Source organism: Condylura cristata, unplaced genomic scaffold (genome assembly GCF_000260355.1).
Source record: "Condylura cristata isolate star-nosed mole 26May11 unplaced genomic scaffold, ConCri1.0 scaffold00015, whole genome shotgun sequence".
NCBI lineage: Eukaryota > Metazoa > Chordata > Mammalia > Eulipotyphla > Talpidae > Condylura > Condylura cristata.
In genome coordinates, this window is record NW_004567116.1 from 33,308,916 (window position 1) to 33,331,309 (window position 22,394).

General features: G+C 36.5%; 1 protein-coding gene across 1 annotated transcript in view; it reads right to left on the minus strand.

The window, feature by feature from the left end:
- Positions 1-22,394, minus strand: part of IPO7 (importin 7) — a 56,700-nt gene that overhangs the window by 24,906 nt on the left and 9,400 nt on the right. The window contains exons 2-8 of the mRNA XM_004683058.2: positions 15,804-15,885; positions 14,717-14,870; positions 13,923-14,081; positions 10,443-10,599; positions 8,452-8,541; positions 7,665-7,759; positions 7,447-7,531 (exon numbers count right to left, since the gene is read on the minus strand). Of these exons, the coding sequence (XP_004683115.1) occupies positions 7,447-7,531; positions 7,665-7,759; positions 8,452-8,541; positions 10,443-10,599; positions 13,923-14,081; positions 14,717-14,870; positions 15,804-15,885 (822 nt within the window). The remainder of the gene's footprint in view (positions 1-7,446; positions 7,532-7,664; positions 7,760-8,451; positions 8,542-10,442; positions 10,600-13,922; positions 14,082-14,716; positions 14,871-15,803; positions 15,886-22,394) is intronic.

Below are 22,394 nucleotides of genomic sequence, written 5' to 3' on the forward strand. Positions count from 1 at the left end.
TTCCATAGTGGTTGTACTAGTTTGCATTCCCACCAGCAATGCAGGTGGAGAATTAATTTTTAACAAAAAAAAAAGGTATGGAAAAAAGCTGCTGACGGCTCAGCTCTGGCCAGGGCGGGCAAGATGGAGGCAGAGTAGACGCTAACAAGCCCGCACAGGAATATAGGACTTTAAACAGACTACAGACCTACGTGCTATGAGTTTCAACCCAAATGAGAACACCCTGGACTCACTAGAAGGAAGATAACTGAGGGAGAATCAGTGATTGGTGAGTTCCAGTAGGTTGCTCCCTCCTGGGGAAAGCCTAGGTGCCCTGCTGGGAAATACCTCAGACAGGATAAGCAGAAACCTCAGCTCCCATCAGGGGAGCGCCCAGGCTCTACTGCCACAGATGGAGGCTTACTGTGCATTCAGCTAGGTGAGTAGAACCCAAGCTGTGGGAAAAGACTGTGCAAGTGGGCACATAGACCCAAGGAGGTAGGAAAGAAAATCTGGTGACTGGGGCAGCTGCAAGGCTTGCAACCCTCTCACCCACCCCCACAGCACAGGTCTGGAGGCTTGTTCCCACCATTATTCACTAGGACAGGGCCAGCAAGTTCAAAAGTCCCTGAGACAAAAGGGGAAAAAAAAATGGTTAGACTGAATCAAAAACAGGCCTTAACAATGCCCCAAGCAATAAGGAAAGACTGCTCAGGGAGAGACTGCTGAGTGGGCACAAAGAGCCCTGGAGGGAGGATTGGCAGCCTGCATAAATGGGGGGCAAGCAGAATTAGGACTCAAGGTGTTATTGGACAGCAGTGGCTGGAAGACTTGTGAGCCAGTAAGGCACTGCCTTACAAGGCTCACAGTGCTCAGAAAATAAAGAAAACCAGTGACTGGCTCAACCACAGGCCCAGCTGCAACACTTGTAATGAACCTCACCCCCCACAGTTACATGCAAATATAGAGGGAACTCAGGACATCAGAAGGCTACAAAAATTAACAGGCACCTTCCAGAGACAAGGACTCAACGTGTTACCAGAGGAAGCTGAACACAAGAGATGCCCGATTATAACTGGCAGAGACAACAGCCGTAATTCCATAGTGTGGGGGCTGAAAAAACAGGAGATACTGACACAAAATAAGGCTCAGAATACCCTCTACAACTGAAGTGTCTGGAAGTCCCTCTGTCATCCCAGAAAGAACATCCAGAAAGAATGCCAGTCAATAATAGCAACACCGTGTCTCAATGAATAGAAAGTATTAGAAAATACATCACAGGGAAAAGAAGACAAACAAATATTCAAGCAAGTCCAGAGGAGGAAAATTCACTATAAAAAGTTCAGGCACCAGAAACCACCAAAGAAATAGAAGAACTGCTCAGTCTACCAGACAGAGAATTCAGAATCATCATGATAAACAAACAAAAAGAAGATGAGAAGAAAAAAAATTAAATGAGGCAAGCAATCAAGGAGATGAAGAATGAAAACAAGGAAATGAATGAAAGCTATGAGAAAGAAAAAAACCGGTATAACACAAGCAATCAACGAACTAAATTAAGAAAATGAGACATTAAGAAGAGACATAAAAGAAATGCAGGAGATAAAAAGGCACTGGAGGAGATAAAGAATGCTGGGAAAAGTAATGAAAACAGAATAGGTGAAATGGAAGAACAAATCAGCTCCCTCGAAGATGCAGAAATAGAGAATTAAAATAGACAAAAAAAGAGAAATAAAAAGGAAAAGGAATGAAGAAACACTTCAAGAGCTATCTGACACCACTAGGAAATGAAATATCAGAGTTACAGGTATCCATCCCAGAAAGTGAAGAGAAATGCCAAGGAATCGAGAAAATATTCACAGAGATAACAGAAGAGAACTTCCCTAATATGAAGGAGATGAAAGTAGATATTCCCAGAAGCAAGAAGAACACCAAACTACCATGACAACAGGAGAAATACAGCAAGACACATCATAGTAAAACTACTAAGAATACAATACAAGGAAAAGATAATGAGAATAACAAGAAGGAAGAAACAAATAACCTATAAAGGGAAACCGATCAGGCTGACATCAGACTTCTCCAAAGAAACACTACGGGCAAGAAGAGAGTGGAGGCACATACTCAACAAACCCCAAAGCATTAAATGCCAACCAAGAATACTCTCTCCTGCGAAGCTCTCCTTCTTCTATGAAGAAAGAGAAGGACATTTTCAAATAGAAACTCCACAATTTTGTCATGACTAAATCCCCACTCCAAAAAATACAAGAAGCCCTCAAACCAAATCCAACAGAAGAATGAACAAGAACAGTTCAAAACAAGGAATAAAAAGACAAAGGACCAAAATGGCAAATGTAGGTGACAATATATCAATATTATCTCTAAATGCAAATGGCTTAAACTCATCAATAAAAAGACAGAGTTGCAGGATGGATTAAAAAACAGAAGCCATCATTCTGCTGTCTGCAGGAGACACATCTAACTGCAAAAGATAAAAACAGACTGAAAATAAAAGGATGGAAAATAGTTCTCCAAGCAAATGGATCAAAAAAAGAAGGCAGGCACAGCTATACTTATATCAGACAATATAGACTTCAAACTAAAAAAGGTTAAAAAAGACACAGAAGGCCACTACATTATGATTAAGGGGACAATACAACAAGAAGACATAATAATCATCAACATACATGCACCAAACGAAGAGCACCAAAATATATCAGGAAACTACTGTTATCTATGAAAACGTGTATTAGAGAAAATACATACATTGTAGGAGACTTCAACACACCACTCTCCACAATGGACAGATCAAGACAAAAAATAATCAAATACGCTAAAATTCTGAACAAGGACCTGGACAACATAGGTCTAACAGATATCTATAGAATACTGCACCCAAAAATATCTGAATACACACTTTTCTCAACCCTACATGGATCATTCTCTAGGATTGACCACATACTGGGTCACAAGATAAATACCAATAGATACACTAAGACTGAAATCATACCAACTATTTTCTCTAACCATGAAGGAATCAAACTAGAAATAAAACCATATGAGGAAGACAAGAAAGCCACCTAACACGTGGAGACTGAAACCCACACTACTGGAGGACCATTGGATCAATGAAGAGAGCAAAGAAGAAATTAAAAATACCTGGAGAAGAATGACAACGACAACACAAGTCTCCAACTTATGGGACACATGAAAAAGCAGTTATAAGAGGAAAATATATAGCAATACAGGCTCACATAAAGAAATAAGAAATAACTCAAAGAAAAAACCTAATGTCACACCTTAAAGAACTGGAAAAAGAACAAAATACCCAAAAGACAGCAGAAGACAGGAAATAATAAAAGTCAAGTCAGAAATAAATGAAATGGATGTTAGAAAAACAGAAAAAAAAACCAATGAAACCAAAAGTTGGTTCTTCGAAAAAATAAACAAGACAGACAGGCCACTAGCCAGGCTACGAAGAAAAAACAAGAGAAAGCACAAATAAACAGAATCATAAATGAAAGAGGAGAAATCACAACAGATCCAGCAGAAATCAAAAGAATAATCAGAGAATACTATGAGCAACTATATGCAAACAAGTTTGACAATTTAGCAGAAATGGACAAATTCCTACAACTACAACCTCCTAAAGCTAGATAAAGAAGAAATAGAACAACTAAACGGGCCAATTACAAGGAAATTGAAAAAGTAATCAAAACCCTCCTCCAAAATAAAAGCCCAAGACCAGATGGATTTACAAATGAATTTTACCAAACGTTCAGAAAAGAACTAGTGCCTATTCTACACAAACTCATCCAAAAAATCAAAAAAGAAAAACTACCACATACTTTTTATGAAGCCAACATCACACAAATACCAAGAAAACACACCAAAAGGAAAACTTCACACCAATCTCCCTAATGAACACTCAACAAAAACCCTCAACAAAATCTTAGCCAACAGAATCCAACAATGCATTAAAAGAATAATATATCATGACCAAGTGGGCTTTATCCCAGGAACACAAGAATGGTTCAACATCAGAAAATCAATTAATGTAACCCATCACATCAACTGACAGAAAAATAAAAACCACATAACCATATCAATAGATGCAGAGAAGGCATTCAACAAAGTTCAACACCCATTTATGTTTAAGGCCCTCGAAATCCTTGGAATAGAAGGAACATACCTCAAGATAATAAAAGCCATATATGACAAACTCACCACCAATATTACCCTCAACAGAGAAAAGCTGAAAGCCTTTCCCTTGAGATCAGGAACAAAGACTATCACCACTGCTCTTCAACATAACATTGGAAGTTCTAGCCAGAGCAATAAGACAGGAAAAAGGCATACAAGGAATTCAAATAGGGAAAGAAAAGTAAAACTGTCATTATTTGCAGATGATATGTTAATGTATATGGAAAACCCTAAAAATTCCACAGAGAAACTAATCAAAACCATCAACCAGTTTAACAAGGTAGCAGGATATAAAATCAACACACAAAAGTCTGAGGCCTTCCTATACACAAACAACCAATCAGAAGAAACAGATTTTTAAAAAATCCCCTATTCAATTAAAACACAAAGAATCAAATACCTGGGAATCAATCTAACAAAAGAGGTAAAAAGACCTATCCAAAGAAACTTACAAAACACTATTGAAAGAAATTCAAGGCCCTCCCTGGTGGCACAGCCGGTTAAAGCACAGCACTAAGAAGTGAAAGCCACTTTAGCATGAATTCGATCCCCGCCTGCCCCGGAGGAGATCCACATGGCGAGGCAGACCTCTCCTGACCCACCCACTGCTCCCCTCAGCAGTGTACTTCGTCGATCTGCCTGTTCTGCTCCCCACTCTGTCTGGTGAATCCTCTCACCCTCTGCATCTCTGGCCTGTACCCCAGTTCTGTATAAACAAATAAATAAATCTTTGAAAAAAAAAAAAGAAATGCAAGAAGACACCATGAAATAGAACGACATCTCCTGTTCATGGATCAGGAGAATTAACATCATCAAAATGGCTATCCTACAAAAGCGATATGCAGATTTAATGCCATCCCAACAAAAGTCTCAACGACATTCTTCAAAGAAATAGAAAAAATATTGATGAGATTCATATGGAACCACAAATGACCTCGAAAAACCAAAACTCTCATGACTAGGAAGAAAGAGAATAGAGGCATTACAATCCCAAACTTCAAGCAATACTACAAAGCCATAATAATCAAACCTGCATGGTACTGGAACAAGAACAGACATACAGACCAGTGGATTCAGATAGAAAACCCAGATATAAACCCACAGGTTTATGGACAGCTAATATTTGACAAAAGGAGCAAAGAAGATACAATGGAACAAAGAAAGTTTGTCCAGCAAATGGTGCTGGGAAAACTGGGAAGCTACATGCAAAAAAAAGAAACTAGATCACTACCTCAACACCATACGCAAAAATCAACTTGAAGTGGATTAAAGACCTAGACATAAGAACGGAAACCATAAAATACCTGGAAGCAAAGATGGGCCAAACACTACACGACATACACTTCAGTCGCATCTTTAGAGATAGAGCACCCAATGCAACGATAGTAAAGGCAAGGATAAATAGGTGGGACTACATCAAGTTAAAGAGCTTCTGGACAGCAAAAGAGACATTACAAAAAACTGACATCCCACTGATTGGGAAAAAATTTTCTCATACAAAACTAGCGATAAAGGATTGATCACAAAGATATACAAAGAACTGATGAAACTCAACAAAAGTAAACAACCCCATCAAAAAATGAGCAGGAGAGCTAAAAAGACACTTCTCCAAACAGGAAATGCAGATGGTCAACAAAAAAGAAAAAATGTTCAACATCACTTGTAATAAGGGAGATGCAAATTAAAACCACAATGAGATACCACCTCACCCCAGTGAGAATGGCTCACCTTAAAACAACTAACAACAACAGGATGTGGAGAAAAAGGAACTCTCCTGCATTGCTGGTGGGAATGCAAACTAGTACAACCACTATGGAAAACTGTTTGGAGGTTCCTCAAACTGCTAAACATGGAGCTTCCCTATGACCCAGCAATCCCACTCCTAGGTATCTACCCAAAAAACACAAAAACACTGATTAAAAAAGATACCTGTACCCCCATGTTTATTGCTGCTTTATTTACAATTGGAAAAACATGGAAGCAGCCCAAATGCCCAAAAGTAGATGACTGGATTAGAAAGATGTGGTACATATATACAATGGAATATTACTCAGCAACCAAAAAAGAGAAACACATGTCTTTTGCAGCAACTTGGATGGAGCTGGAAAAGATCATGCTGAGTCAGATAAGCCAGAAAGAGAAAGAAAAATACCGGATGGTTTCACTCATAGCAGGAGTATAATGGACCAGGCGAGAAAATAACAAAAAACAACTAACAACAACAAATGTTGGCGAGAAAGAATGTGGAGATAAAGGAACTCTCCTGTACTGCTGGTGGGAATGCAAACTAGTACAACCACTATGGAAAACCGTTTGGAGGTGCCTCAAACTGCTTAACATGGAGCTTCCATACGACCCAGCAATCCCACTCCTAGGTATCTACCCAAAAGACACAAAAACCCTGATTCAAAAAGATACTTGCACCCCCATGTTTATTGCTGCTTTATTTACAATTGGAAAAACATGGAAGTAGCCCAAATGCTCAAAAATAGATGACTGGATTAAAAGATGTGGTACATATACATAATGGAATATTACTCAGCAACCAAAAATAAATAAATAAACAAACACATGTCTTTTGCAGCAACATGGTTGGAGCTGGAAAAGATCATGCTTAGTGAGATAAGCCAGAAAGAAAAGGAAAAATACGGATGGTTTCTCTCATAGCAGAAAGATAACAGAACAGGAGAGAAGATAATTATAATAATGAACAGCCATATACCTAACACATTTTGTGGGGTTAGAGTGGGGAATGGGATCAAAAACAGTGAGGGAAGTGTATTGGACTATGGTGATGGTACATGGGTGACTTGGTGATAGGAAACCCACAGAGATTACAATGAGATGAAAAAAATGTACAAAATGATGTAAAAATAAATTTATATTAAAAAAATAGGTGGGACTATATCAAGTTAAAGAGCTCTGTACAGCAAGAGACATTACAAAAAACAGACATCCCACAAAAATATGTAAAAATAAACTACTATAAAAAAAATGTGTGGTCGTGTTAACATGTAATGGTTACTATTTTTAAATGCATGAAATTTATTTTTATTTCTAATAGTGATAAATATCGCAAATTAAAGCCTGAATAAATGTAAGCTTGCTGGGGGCTTCAATAATTTAAGAGTACAAAGAAGTTATGAGACCAAAAATCATCTCAATCTCCCAAAGGACTCAAAATGTTGCTCATACACAATCTTTACATGTGGAAGAAAATGGAAATAAACAACCTAATAATGCCATGTCTTCACTTAGGGTTACCTGCTGAACACCAACAGCGAAGGCCTTCAGAAATACCTCAGCAAATTCATTATACTCCTTGGAAACATTGCCAGGGCTTCCATATCTAAAAACATAAAAAAATCACATTAAAATGCTCATTGTTCCTTTATAATGCTTTATGTCCACACTTATAAAAACAAAAACCTTTTTTAAATAAATTATTTTTTATTTTTAAATAAAAATTGAGAGGCGCTTACCTTTCAAAGAGTCTTGCTAAGATATGTAAAGCCCACTTTTTACATTTCCACCATGGCAACTCAGGTCTATCATCTTCTTCAACTTGAAGTGTTTCCTTTAAAGAAATAATTATGTAATGATAGTAAGAGATGATACAATCTAAGAGGAAGAGCATAAGGTAAGAACAGATACACACAAAACATTAATGCTTTTCATTCAAATATAACAGGTACTTTCACTGCCTTACTACTTAGTTACAAAAGATAAATTCTTATAAACTGTAGTTTATGCAGAATACAACTGTACTTGCAGTGGTGAGCTGAATGTAGTATAGATAAATGTTGATATTTAATATAACATACCTGAAATTTATAATTTTATATTCATACATACTATAATACAATGTTATTACAATAAAAAATTTAGAAGTAGAAAAACCAATACAGTTCAAATCTAAATAGCTGGAGAAACTGCTAAATACTTAACAATATGTACATCTGAAGGCTGCTAAGAGAGTAGGTCTTAAAAGTTCTTATCACAAGGAAAATAAAATTATAGTCACATAAAGATGCCGTGAGCTCTTAATTAAAAACAAAATAAAAAACAGAAAAATTAGGATGATATAAACTGTGATACATAAGCACTTAATAATATAAGGAAGTCTCCAAAAATTATTTAGCATATGCACATACGTAACCATATGGTGTGTCTATTTACTTGAAAAAAAAATTGCAAACTATACAATTAAAATTTAAAATTTCAAAAGATAAATATATTTAGCAATTTAAGAAACGCATAGAAGCTTACATTAGGTACATCCCTGTTCACAACAGTCTTTAAAATTTCTATCCATTCTGTCAAGTTCTGTTGGTTTATCAGCTCCAGTGGTAGTGTATACTAAATTAAAATAAAGAAGTAATATTTTAAAATTCTTTCAAAAGAAAATCCCATTTCTTATACTTCACAATACCTACAGGAAGTATTTCATTAACTCCATTTCCTGTTGGTAGACAGGCAACTTTTTTAATTAACTGATTTGGCTTGTTATCTTACAATGGTGAAATGTAGCAGACAGTAGGCACCCTTGCTTATTATTCCCAAACTATTGGATATACACCTATTGTTACCATGAGGTGAGATATTCAGTGTGAATTTAATTTTATCAAATTAAGGAAATTTGTATTCCAGAATTCTTAGAGGAGTTTTTTAAAAGGAGAAATGGTCACTAAATTTTATTAGCTACTTATCTGGTATCCTTAAAGGTGATACTCTGCTCTAGAACAATTAACAATAACAACAAAACTATCCTTAATCTAAAAGTTGTGCTCTAAAAAATGAAAAATTGACCCTATCAGTTAGGGAAAATGAAAATAGTATAGTTATTATCTATCCAAATCAATTTAAAGAGAATTATATAGGACATCAATAAATGACATTAAGATGCCCTTAGGTCAAGACAGATTATCTTTAAATTAAAGACATGCAAAATCTAACCAGACAACAGAATGAGCCAATTACAATCTTAATGAAGAAGTCGCAAGTCTATTTAAAAGTAATGTGAAAAACTTTACACACACACACACACACACACACACACACACACACACACACACACACACACATTCTGAGGTAATGTAAGTTCACAAAACTACATGGTTCAGTGTCACAGGATCTCACCTCCTCAGGTGCATGTCACACCACACCACCCACCATAAAGGCTTACCCATAAGTCCACTACCATAGTTCACTGTGCTCCCTTGGAAATGCTCCAAGTCCCACCTTATATCCTCACTATAGTAAGGACTTGATATTGATTTGGGTTTGTCTAAACATTAAGTGCAACCATCAATACTTGTCTTTCTCTTGAGTTATTTCACTTCTCATTAGTTGCCCTCCAGTACTACTCATATTTGTCACTAATGGTAAGAATTCATCTTTTTTGGAAAAAACAAACAGCTAAGTAGTACCACTGAGTACCTATAACATGTTTATCTAATCTACTCCTCTGTCCTAAGGCACTTAGGTTGTTTCCATAACTTATCTATTATAAATAGTTGAATGCAATTTTTTAAAAATGTAATGGTAAGAATTCAATCAAGCAGCCTGGTAGATAGAATGAACTCTTCCATACCTATGACACAAAAAGATCAGATAAAAACTCTGTTGTGTAAGTAAGTATAGTACACTGAGAATGTAGTTACAACCATTTCCTTAGTGGTTATCTCTAATCTCAGGAAGAGTTAGAGCAAAACACAAAAATAATGAAGCCCATTCTTCTATGCAATCAAGTCAATGGCATTTGTATTTCTGTTAAACTTTGGAATAGGTTTATAATTAGTGGACAGGAGCTTCCCTAGTGGCCTAGAGGTTAAGTGTCAGGGCTACCAAAGCCCCAGTTCAACCTCTGGCCAGGGAGCTACCCCACAGATGGTGCAGAAGTCCTCTCCTGTCTCACTCACTGCTCTCCCTGGCAATGCAGTTCAATACATCTGGAATACAGTGAACTGCTTCCACTGTCTCTGGTGAATCCTCTCAACCCCTGCACCCCTGGCCTATACCTCTTCTATGTAAAATAAATTAAAATCTTACAATAAGGAAAGAAATTGAGCATGTTATTAGAGTTCTCTATATAGCTGGGAAAGTATGCTTAGTCAAGACTTCAAATGTACTTAAAATTTTGGGAATTTATATTTTGACTTATGTCAAATATCAAAACTAAATTTCAGGCTGAAATTATTACTCAGATGCTCCAATTCTTTCTGACTCTTGACATATTAAAACTGCTTTACAGAAATTACCTGAACAAGAGCATAGAAGATCTTGAAAATCTGTTTCTGGATGAGGACAGATTGATCAGATTGATCAGAAAGAAGCTGGATAAAACGATCCTTTAAAACTGGCAGGAAATGCTGCATTGCTGCTACCAATGGACTCCGTTCCTCTGGTTTCTTGTACCTTTGGGTAGGAATACAAACTAATTCTGTAAGAATTTATTTCACAATTATATGACAAATACTTATTTACTCACACAAACATAGGCAAATTTTTTCTAACTAATTTTTTAGATTCCTATAAAGGAAAAACCTATGATATCAAACCACAAGCAAAAACAGCTTGAGAAAAAAACTCAAGTAGTAACAGAATGGTTAAAATCTGCTGGTGATTTATTATGAGATTAATAACCTTCAGTGCCCCTTAGTGTCCTTGTTTTTATAATTGAGGAAATTTTAAGTTAAATATATCTTAACTAGACACTTCCTTAGTAGTAGAGATCCAGAGTTTGTCCTCTTTAACCACTTTTACTACTGTCCATAACTGTGAATATTGGAAAAATGGAGGAGCCAAAACAAGTTTTTAAAATAGTAGTAATTAGTATAAAGTCTATCATATTACTACCATTCTTAAGTAATTTACATAGTAAGTATATTAAGACAGATGTTACATCTATAAAGTAGAAAACAGTCTAAAAGTATATAAACTACAAAGTCTTTTGTAACCCAGATGGCAACAAAGCCAACTTCAACAGGTAATTTATGGTCTTCATTTATCCCATTTGGAATGACAATGCCAACTATCACACATTCTTACAGCAGATATAGTAATGTGTGAGTGTTTATTGCTATGGTAGATATCTCAATAGGAGTGTTAAATAGGATGTATAACCTTATTATCTGCTAATACCTGAAAAATCCCTAATTCTGAATACATTTTGCTCTAAATACAAAGAATTGCTGACCTAAGTGAGATATTTCCACATATAGATAACTTTCAGAAGTATTGTTAAAAGATATGTCGTTTTTTTAAGTGCACGGGATTTTGGTGATGGCACACGGGTGACATGGTGATGGGAAACCCACGATTACAATTGATATGGAAAAAAAATGTACAAAATTATGTAAAAATAAACTGTTATAAAAAAAGATGTTTTAATTTTATTTTAATCAAATAATCAAATTCTTAGTTTAGATCTGGGGGGGGGGACTAGCTTCCATTATTAAGGAATCAACAGGCAGAACAGATTTGTAAAATATGGATTAGTGGTTAAGAAGTAATTGATTTAAACAGTGTATCTTATTTTTATGGATCAGGTCACCTAAACTGCTTTTATATTATTGGTTTTCTCTACTGAACTCCAGTTTGATCTGCTGGTAGCCTTTTGAAAAGGGGAACATATATCTACAAACTGACTATGTGATTATGTTTCTAAAAATATATTTTGTATAGACAAAATGCTTCTAAAAGACTAGAGTCCTTTTATTCTACTGGGTTGAAATGAGAACTAAAGGAAACTGCCATAGATTAAAAAATAACAAGAGAATTAGTCACAGTGGTAATGATTAAGACTATCAAACATTTAACTGACAATTATAAATATCTAATTTGATGGGCTGAGAAATTATCTCTAGTATACATCTTAAAAGTTTATCTGTACATCTTAGTCAATAAAACATTAACAATTCATAAAAGGAAACAATCTGCATTTTCTGATTAAGCAGTCTTTAATAATTACAGACATTTCTTTTTAACAATAAAAGTAAGATTTATATCATGTACCTTTCTCCATTATCCAACCCAGGTGAATCACACATTAAAAAAGGGTTTGACTAACCATTTCACATTAGGTATTAATCTCTCCTACCTCCCTCTCCACATTGAACAGTAGGGACTGGAAGTTGGGTGGTAATGGTTGTTAATGTGGTTGATTAATCTTGGTTGGTACTGGTTGTAATTTATAGTAGGAAAAAATTACTATCCCTGAGACCTGAAAGTTGCTCAAAACATGAGAATGTGACACTAATTAACTACCACTCCAACTTACTAGTACAAATTATTCCCAACCTCTCAAAAGAAAGTATCTGTACCATTAGTCGTCAACATGTTACCCATTAAAAACAGTGGTTCATGTTCACTCTGTACCTTTTGTTTTTTGGTTTATACTAATCCCACATAGTGTGACATGCCTTCCTCTTCAAATACTCTCTCCTACAAATGGTGTGCATTTTCTGAGGATCTATGCTCCTGAAAGCCACCACAACTTCCAATTTCTCCATGAATTTTCTTAGAACTGCTTTAGGCCACACAGATCCCTTGTGAACACCTTGTGCTCCACAATTGAACACTGACTAAAAATGAAATGAAATTCCAATATTGTAGCAGCCTCCTATGCCTCCCATTTAAAAAAATCCCTGCCATACTCTCTCCTACTAAGATTATAGGCTAGGAGAGGTTTGAACCTCCTCAAGTACAAGACAACTTATTATTGTTATGCTCTCTCATTTTAGTCACTCACTTACCAGAACTACAACAACTGGCACTCTGACAGAGGTTGGAGCAACAGCTGGAACATTCCTTAGCAGGAAGATGGGTAGCTGGTGGGAACACAAGAAAACACCAGTACCAATGCTGTAAATGGTATATTTCTTTCCTGCTCAGAACAAAAGCAGCACTTCATCAGCTACTTTGAGTTGGGACCCAAACAGGGTTATCGGAGGCTAACTACAAGCCCCAGAATTAGAGGGCTCACAATGGCATCTGTGTAGCTAGTAGGACCAGAAATAAAGCCACCATCATGGTGCCAGTGTTCCTCTTGCTTTCTTCATAATTTTCTAAAACCAAAACTTTGAAATACCTACTATTTTCATCAGACAACATCTGGCTTACTCCTTTCAGTGTTATACCTCAACTTCCAAGGTTAGATTTTTTTTTTCTGATTCCTAAACCCAATTCTAAAATGATTCCTTAGCCTAAAATTGTTATTACTGATACTATTTGTATGAACAATAATTTGCTCAAATATGCAAAGACTGAAACAGGTGACTATGAATCCCTCCAAACACAATATTTAAAAAATGATATTAAGAAATTTCAATTCTTAAATAGTGGCAGATTCTTAAAACTTATCAAGAACCTAAATTCAGACAGAAATTCACAGAAAGCCAGAATGTAAAGCTCCAGTGCTCAGTGTATTTAGATTCCCTTCAAATTTTAAATAACTTGCCTTTAAACTCTATCACAAAATACTGAGGAGCCCATACTGAGAAATCAGCAATAACCTGGTTTTTAAATAGGTAAGAAAAAGGGGCATGAGAGTTTTTTTAATTAAATCAACAGTAGAGATTGCAGAATTAAGGATGTTATTGCAAAAAGAATTAAAATTGACATATAGTTCACTAATTGTAATATACATACCAAATACAATTTTGAATGTTTAAATTAGCTTAAAATTTCCAAGCATTTCCTTGTTCTCAAAACTCTACAGGAATGAGAAAGACACTTACTCATAATTTTTTACAAGCTGATAAAGACAAAGAAGAATTCCTAGCCAACAAGCACTGTTATCAGACTGAAGATAAAAGCCAATTTTGTCCACAATGGCAGTCCAACGGCTTGGATAATCATGTTTGATGATGTGATGAATGCATGTAGTAAGCTGTACCCTGAAAATCAAAAGTAATAGCAAGTAAGACAAGGTTTTCTTACTCATACAAAGAAAATGGCTGTTTAGAAAAAGTCAAATCTGGCAAAAACTACCTATTCCTATTGACTTAAAAGAAACCCAGTAAAAATAACAAAAGCAGGTGATTTTTTTCATTTCTATCAACTGACATGTTTCATTTAGAACATCAACTATTCTCACTAAATATTCTGGAAAATCCTGAGTTTCAGGTCTTGAAAGACTACATTATATAAAACATAACATATAGTTTTCTTTACATTCTTTCACGTAGTACAATGTTTCGAAGCTTACCAAAAAAAAAGTCACAGATACAAAAAGACTGGTGGTTATGGGGGGAAGGAGGGTTTTTGGGTAGGGGTGGGTCGACTACATAGTGACAGAAGGAAACAAGCTATGATAGTGAGCATGCAGTAAATACAGTGTTTACAAATATCCATATTATAAAATGCAATAGCAGTGAGAAAAATAAATGTTCTCGTGAATTTTTAAGTTATCTGCCACAAAGTGACAGGTTTATGTTCTAAAAGCCTCTACTTCACCCTTCCTCCAAAAATAACCCCCACAAAATTATACCTCTGTCATAAATGAATAAATTAAAAACACACACACACATACCTGATGAGCTCGGGAGAGTGGATAATGGCTTCTACAATGTTTTCTCGAATACAATGTCGATCTTCCTCTGGAATAGTATAAGGGGATATATCCCCGGGTACTGCTTCCCGATCAGGCCAATATTGTGTTATCATATTTTTCAAATAGATAACACCTAAAATACAGATTGATTTGACAAAAGAATTCACTATGAGAGTACTGTAAGTATCCCTTTTAAAAGACTACATTTCAGTTTTTTCTTTTAGACCCACTGTTGTTACTAATAGCCAAATGGAAAATGTCCCCTTTAAGAAATAAGATTTGAAATAATCAATGCACCCTTTTCCTAATAAATTAGAAATAAAAAAGATTCACTGCTGACCAAGGTCCAATAAAATATATTTTATAGGTAGAAAAAAATGTTTCACTATTATGCTATGTACAAATTATTCAAACTCATGAAGAATTTACATTTATTATTTTCAATGTGTCAGGCAATATTTTACGCACCACAAATACAATAACTGAAATAAAAAGACCTGAGATTAAATTCTAACAATCAAAAGAATACCTTATTCATTTTAAATGAAGCAAAAAATACCAAAAAACCTGCTCTAGGAGTAAAGAACAAAAAGATATAAGTCTAAAATGTAAGTGGCTATTCTAAAGTAATTTATTGACCTTTCATATTTTCTATTACAAAATTAACACATATGCAAATAAGATATTAAAGATGTGAATCCTTTTATTTTGCAGACTAACAATATCAGAAGCCGTGTGCCATACATTTAGACATTGAGGGCACTGAGCAATGTCTAGTTGAAGCAGCACCTAAAAGCATTATTTTTTAAATGGCTAAGGTAGAAAAATCAAAAAGCTATAAGCAAACTGGATAAACAAAGAGATCTATCTGTTAGAATCACTCATCAGGACGGGAAACAAAATATATACAATTACTGTTTATATAAGACAATTTATGTTTGTAGCAAACACATGAGGGCAAACCAACCCCTAAAAGACCATCCCAAGATACATCTGTTATTCAACTATGGGTCTTTTAAAACAATATTATTTCCATACACCTAAGAAAAGAATTCAGGAGACTTGCCTGCCTGTCTCACAGGTAAATCCAGTTGTTCCGACATAGTAATCTGAAGCAGTGTTGAAACAAAATTCAGAGACTTGTGTGCCTACAAACAAAAAGTACATTTAAAATTTCTGTAAATAAATACTCTTAGTACTCTATTCCACAGCATGACTGGCTCAAAGGCCTTCCACAAGTTGGCTGCAGCCTTATTTTCCAGCAATCACTCTAATTATCTCAAAAAATTTAATACTCTAATTTCTAAAACATTTTGGATGTTTGTATTTGCCTGCATACACTGCATTCCCATGTACCCCAGCTAGCATTAAAAAAAAAAAGGGTACAGATCAGAGGTGCAGGAGAGGTAAAAGGATTCACCAGAGACATAGTGGGGAGCAGAACTGGCAGACTGACGAAGGAGACAAGTAGGCAAGACAGGAGGTCTGCTGCGTCATGTGGATCACCTCTGGGGCCTGGGATTGAACTCACACTGAAGCGGCTGTGGCTAGCTTGCAGTGCTGCACGCCAAGCCATTGCGCAACCAGGGAGGGCCCCCAACTAGCATTCTTAATCTACACTTGTGTCAGCAGCTCAAAACCGTGACCTGTGTGGCACCTACATGTCCCCATTTCAATAATGATTTTTCCATAGAGACATCCTATTAACAAACTAAATCAGTAAAAACAGCTGGGGGTGGGGAGGTTACAAGGTGTAAATGCTATATTTCTAAATATAGCTGTTTTCTCTAAGTGTTTCACTTGTGAAAACTGACTGTATACTCCTTTTTCTATATGCACATTTCTATTTCAACAGAAAATATACCTGTATGTTTATGCAATGTAACACAGAAAAGAATGAAACACAACAAGAAGTATTAATACAGGTTTCCACCATTATTTGAAAGCAGAATATTCCTTTTGGTATCTGATAATTGAGAGGGTCTGGGAACACTAAAAAATTGTTTCATATATATTAATGGCAATGTTCCCATACCCAGTTATAACCTACCAAATCATCACACCAAACAGGAACTATTCTACTTTTGGATAGTGGGGCAAAACCTGTATAGTTAGTGCTAGGATAATGGATTTACAGAGAGCTAGCTTTTATGTACTTGTTTATAAATTTTCTAACAAAAAAAGGCAGTTCTTCCTAAATTTCTATTTGCTCTCCCACACTCCCCCTGGGATGTAACCACCACCTACAACATCATCATCTTCCAGCCCAAGCTTGAACTGGTTTTCTACATTTGTTCACATGAACAATAGTGACTTTTTCTTTTATCGTTTCCTCTTCACAACACCCCATGCCACCCCAAACATTTTACAAAGCACATTCTTAGAAACAGAAAAATGTCCCTTGGGGAAAAAAAAAGTCTTCTTCATTAGAACCCAGAACGGTACTTTATTCATTCAGGCAATACAAAAATTATTTAAGTACTTTTTGTGCAAGAGACTATGTCTGGAGCTAAGAATAGAGCACTGAACAAGACAAGGCCCCAAAACCTCGAGGAAACTTAAGAATTTAGTAAAGAAAATAAGTTAATCAAAACAGGCAGTTATAAAAGTATAATGAAAGAAGAACAATGGAAGAATTGAAAGATGTACTAACCAGAAGTAATGTTTAAATTTAAGACTCTTAACAGGAGTTAGGTGTTAAAGGGAGATATTTGGTTTTTCCAATATTCTAAATAGATCCGAATCCAGTCTGAATACAGATCTGAAACAACTATCAATTTTCTTGAAACATATTTCCATTCATGCAGTTCATACACTTTTCATTGTCCCTTCTCAGATTCCTTTGCAAGCAGACTAACAATAAATTCTAGATGGTACCACGACTCAGCAATACCTGATCATTTCCACTTCTCAGCTGAGCTCATCCAACCCCAACTGTAAGTACTATCTGTATGCTAAATGTTACACCCAGTTTTATCAATATAACAGAGCAGAGCTATTTAGTATCCCACATCTTCACTTATATCATAAGTTTCTCAGATTTACTATGTTGTTCAAAGTCTCTTTCCCCTAAAAGCTTTTTACCAGCTATTAACCTTTCTCATCATTATCCTGTTAATTCATGTCTAAAATCTGAGTGTTATCTTGAATGCTATCTTTAACACTTCCCTCTTCTCTATCCCATGTCAATGTATGTCAATTCTATAACCACTTTCTCAATTCCTATTTACATCAACCTAGTACAAATGACCATCAATCAAGTCTCTTTACTGTTAATTATCTACCCATCCAACTATTCACCATTTAGCATCCAATCATCTTTAAAATTATCGATCCATCCTCTGTACACCTTTTTAACAGCATTCTATTCTACTTCTCAAAACCTGTAAATATGGACCTGCATAATCTTCAATATCATTTAAGAAAACTTTATACTTTTCTAGCCTTCAATAAGGGTTTTCAACAAGCCCATTTCAGTCTTCCTACTCACAATCCTATTCTCTCCAACACTCTGCCAGTCAACTAGTATGTTCACAGACTCGTATTCCTTGGGTGTCAACTTAAGCATTTTCTTTGAGAAGTCTTTCCTGACTAATCACTCAAGCTTATGTTAGGCTCCCAATTACTCCCACAATCTCCCCAGTTTTTTTCTTTACAACACTCATTACCTACTTATAATCATTATATTTGTAGACTAATTCTGTTTGCCTCCTATCAATTAGACCTTAAGCTCCACTGAAGTAGAGACTATACTATTTGTACAACCTGTTCTTTGTATGATGCGTTTAAGATATTAAACAAATTTAATAAATAACTAAATGAAGCAGTAATAAAAATACCTTGGAAGCTGAGGTAGGGTGAAATGGCTATTTCTATTTAAGAGGTACAGAGAGGAGCCCACAAAGGCTATGGCTACCCATACTACTACTACTAAGACACTTTTTAGGTCACTTGAAAAAAATTATGTTCAGGGCCCTCCCTGGTGGTGCAGCAGGTTAAAGCGCAGCACTAGGGGCTAAGGCCACTTCCCCATGAGTTCGATCCCACCTGCTCTGGAGGTGATGTACATGGCACAGCAGGCCTCTCCTGACCCGCCCACTGCTTCCCTCAGCAGTGTACTTCGTCGATCTGCCTGTTCTGCTCCCCACTCTGTCTCTGGTGAATCCTCTCACCCCCCGCACCTCTGGCCTGTACCCCAATTCTGCATGCATAAATAAATCATTAAAAAAAGAATTATGATCTTAACTCCTATACCACATTATGAACTCCTGAAACAGAATGGCAGAATTACATAGGCCTAGTTATAAATACAGGTGAAGGTACTCCTTTTTCATTTTTAACCCTTGAGCAAATTGACTCAGCAAAACTTCACAGGATGGCTGTAGAACCAAATAAAACAAGAAAAATATTTTAATAAATATATGACAACAAATGTTTACTTATCCATATATGAGAAGCCCATCTTTCTCAGTATGTTTTAAAGTTAGTAAATAGGTCATAAGTTAAACACTGCCCCAATTACTCTTTAGTTCCTTAAAACAACTGTAAAGTATAGCTTATATGATTTTGTTTTACAACATTCTTTGGCATTTCCCCCCTCTAAACTGAAGGAATGTTTTCCATGATTGGAACCCTATATGAAGATGTTGGTTTAAGTTTAGAAGTCATGTTAAACCACCCACTTTTTTTGAACACACACATTGCTACATGTAAATTAAAGTGAACATATGATGCTACTCAGTGTTATCTTCCTTAAGCACAAAATACTCCCCTTAAATAATACATTAACAAAGGACCTGTATCGATTTCTAGCTTCTTAAGATTTCAGCATGAAAAAGAAAAAAGCAAGAGTATTTGAAGGAAGCCAAGGTAAATATATTTTTTTTAAGATTTATTTATTTATGCATACAGAGCTGGGGTACAGGAGTGGTGAGAGGTTTCACCAGAGACAGTTAGGGGCAGAACAGACAGATCAACAAAGTACACTGCTCAGGAGAGCAGCTAGTGGGTCAGGAGACATCTGCCACACCATGTGGGTCACCTCGGCGGCAGGGATCAAACTCATTATGTGGCTTCAACTTCTTAGTACTGTGCTTTAACTTACTGTGCCACCAGGGAGGGCCCTAGCTTTAGCTTCTTAATGCTGTGCTTTAACCCCCTGTGCCACCAGGGAAGGCCTCCAAGGTAAATATTTTTATCATCTTAGTGGGCAAAACCTACATATGACATCAAAAGCTGAAAGTCATAAAAGTTTATCATCAAGAAGGTAAAAAGCAAAACTTTTTAAAAAAGATTTATTTATTTATGCTTACAGAACTGGGGTACAGACCAGAGGTGTGGTAGGTGAGAGGATTCACCAGAGACAGAGTGGGAGTAGAACAGGCAGATCTATTGAAATACACTGCTGAGGGGAGCAGTGGGCGGTTCAGGAGAGGTCTGCCACGCCATATAGGTCAGCTCCCTGGCTGAGGATCGAACTTGTGCTGCAGTGGCTTCTGACAGCTTCATGGCGTGGTGCTTTAACCCACTGTGCCACCAGGAAGAGCCCTAAAAAGTAAAACTTTTATATATTCTAAGAGAGAGTTAAGCACTCAACAAAAATGAGCAAGTATGTACAGGTGAATTACAAAATTAGTACAAGTGTAAAGATGGTCCTACCCCAAAGCAATATATGCAATACACCAAAGTGCTGGTGAGGATATAAAGAAAGAAATGGAACTCTAGTTGCTGGTAGATGTAAAAATGGTACAGCCATACTGGACAACTGAAAATTTGGAATATGCACCCAACTTACAACATAGCAACTTTACCCTTACATATCTGAGAAAATTAAATGTTTATAGCCATAATACATATGTATTGAGGAGTGAAATGTTTAAACAACCATGTTATAATCCACATATGGAAATATTACACAGCAATTTTTTTAAAAACTCCTGTGAAATCAAGCAATATGGATCATGAAAACATGTTGAGAAAGTCAGGCTATATGAGTATACAATACGTGTTTCTGTTTATATGAAGGTCAAGGTCATTGCAAAATCTAATGTATAATGTAGTAGTCAGACTAATGGTAACCTAGAAGTACCTAAATAAAAATTAGTTTTAACTCTTTTTATATGTAAATTAGTCCACGCACACATTATCAACTGCTGAATGGATAAACAGAATATGGCATATATGATACAATGGAATATTATTTGATCACAAAAAAATATGAAGTACTAATACATGTCATAATGTGTATGAACTTTAAAAAAAAAAAAAAAGACTTGTTTATGCACCCAAGAACTGGTGTATAGGCCAGAGGTCTGGTGGGTGCGAGGATTCACCACAAAGTGGGGAGCAGAAAGGCGGAACTATTAAAATACACCGCTAAGGGGAATAGTAGGCAAAACAGGAGAGGTCTGAGTGCCATGGGTTAGTTCCTGGCCAGGGATCAAACTCATGCTGCAACAACTGCTGATAGCTTGATAGTGCTGAGACCCAACCCCTCACACCATGAGGGAGACCATACACAATTAATGTACATGAACCATAAAAAAATATGTGAAAGACAGTCACAGAAGACTATATAGTATTTCACTTATGCAAAACAGGCACCCAGAGGTTTCCCTGGTGATGCAGGGCTTTAAAGCACTGTGAGGCTGTCTGAAGCCATTGCAGCAAGAGTTTAATCCCTGGTCAGGGAAGTGACCCATGTGGCACAGTGGAGTTCTTGAGTCTCACCTGCTGCTCCCCTCAGCAGTATGCTTTGGTCAATCTGCCTGTTCTGTTCCCCACTCTATCTCTGGTAAATCCTCTCATCTCCACACCTCTGGCTTGTACCAGAGTTCTTGTATGCATAAATAAACCTTTAAGAAAGAAAGTGACCTAGGACAGCAGATGGGGAGGTCAACTGCTACTGAGATTGGGGGTTCTTTTTGGAGTGATAGTGTTCTGGAGTTTGTGATGATGGGTGCTGTAACTCTGAAAATACTAAAAACCACTGAACTGAACTCTAAAGTGGCTGAATTCAATGAAGTCCTAATTTTTAAAAAAAATCTCAACTATGAAAAGAATGCACTTATTTCATTACTCTATAAATTACTTTCAGAAACATAAAAGTATAAATTTAAAATGTTTAATTAATGGGCCCTCCCTGGTGGCGCAACGGGTTAAAGCACAGCACAAAGAAGCTTAAGCCACTTGGCATGAGTTCGATTCCCGCCTGCCCCGGAGGTGACCACATGGCGTGGCAGACCTCTCCTGAAGCATCCGCTGCTCCCCTCAGCAGTGTACTTCGTCAATCTGCCTGTTCTGTACCCCACTCTATCTCTGGTGAATCCTCTCACCCTCCGCATCTCTGGCCTGTAACCCAGTTCTGTACAAATAAATAAATCTTTTAAAAAAAAATGTGTAATTAATGAAAAAAGCATTATTTTCAGACAATGGATCTTGACTAAAGGTCATAAAGATTATTTCTGTTAGCAAACTCAACCTGGTACACATCTATTTAAATGTCCCTTAAAAATTTCCAACCAGGGGCCCTCCCTGGTGGCGCAGCGGGTTAAAGCACAACACAAAATCTAAAGCCACCTCCGCATGAGTTCGATTCCCGACTGCCCCGGAGGTGACCACATGGCGTGGCAGACCTCTCCTGACCCGCCCGCTGCTC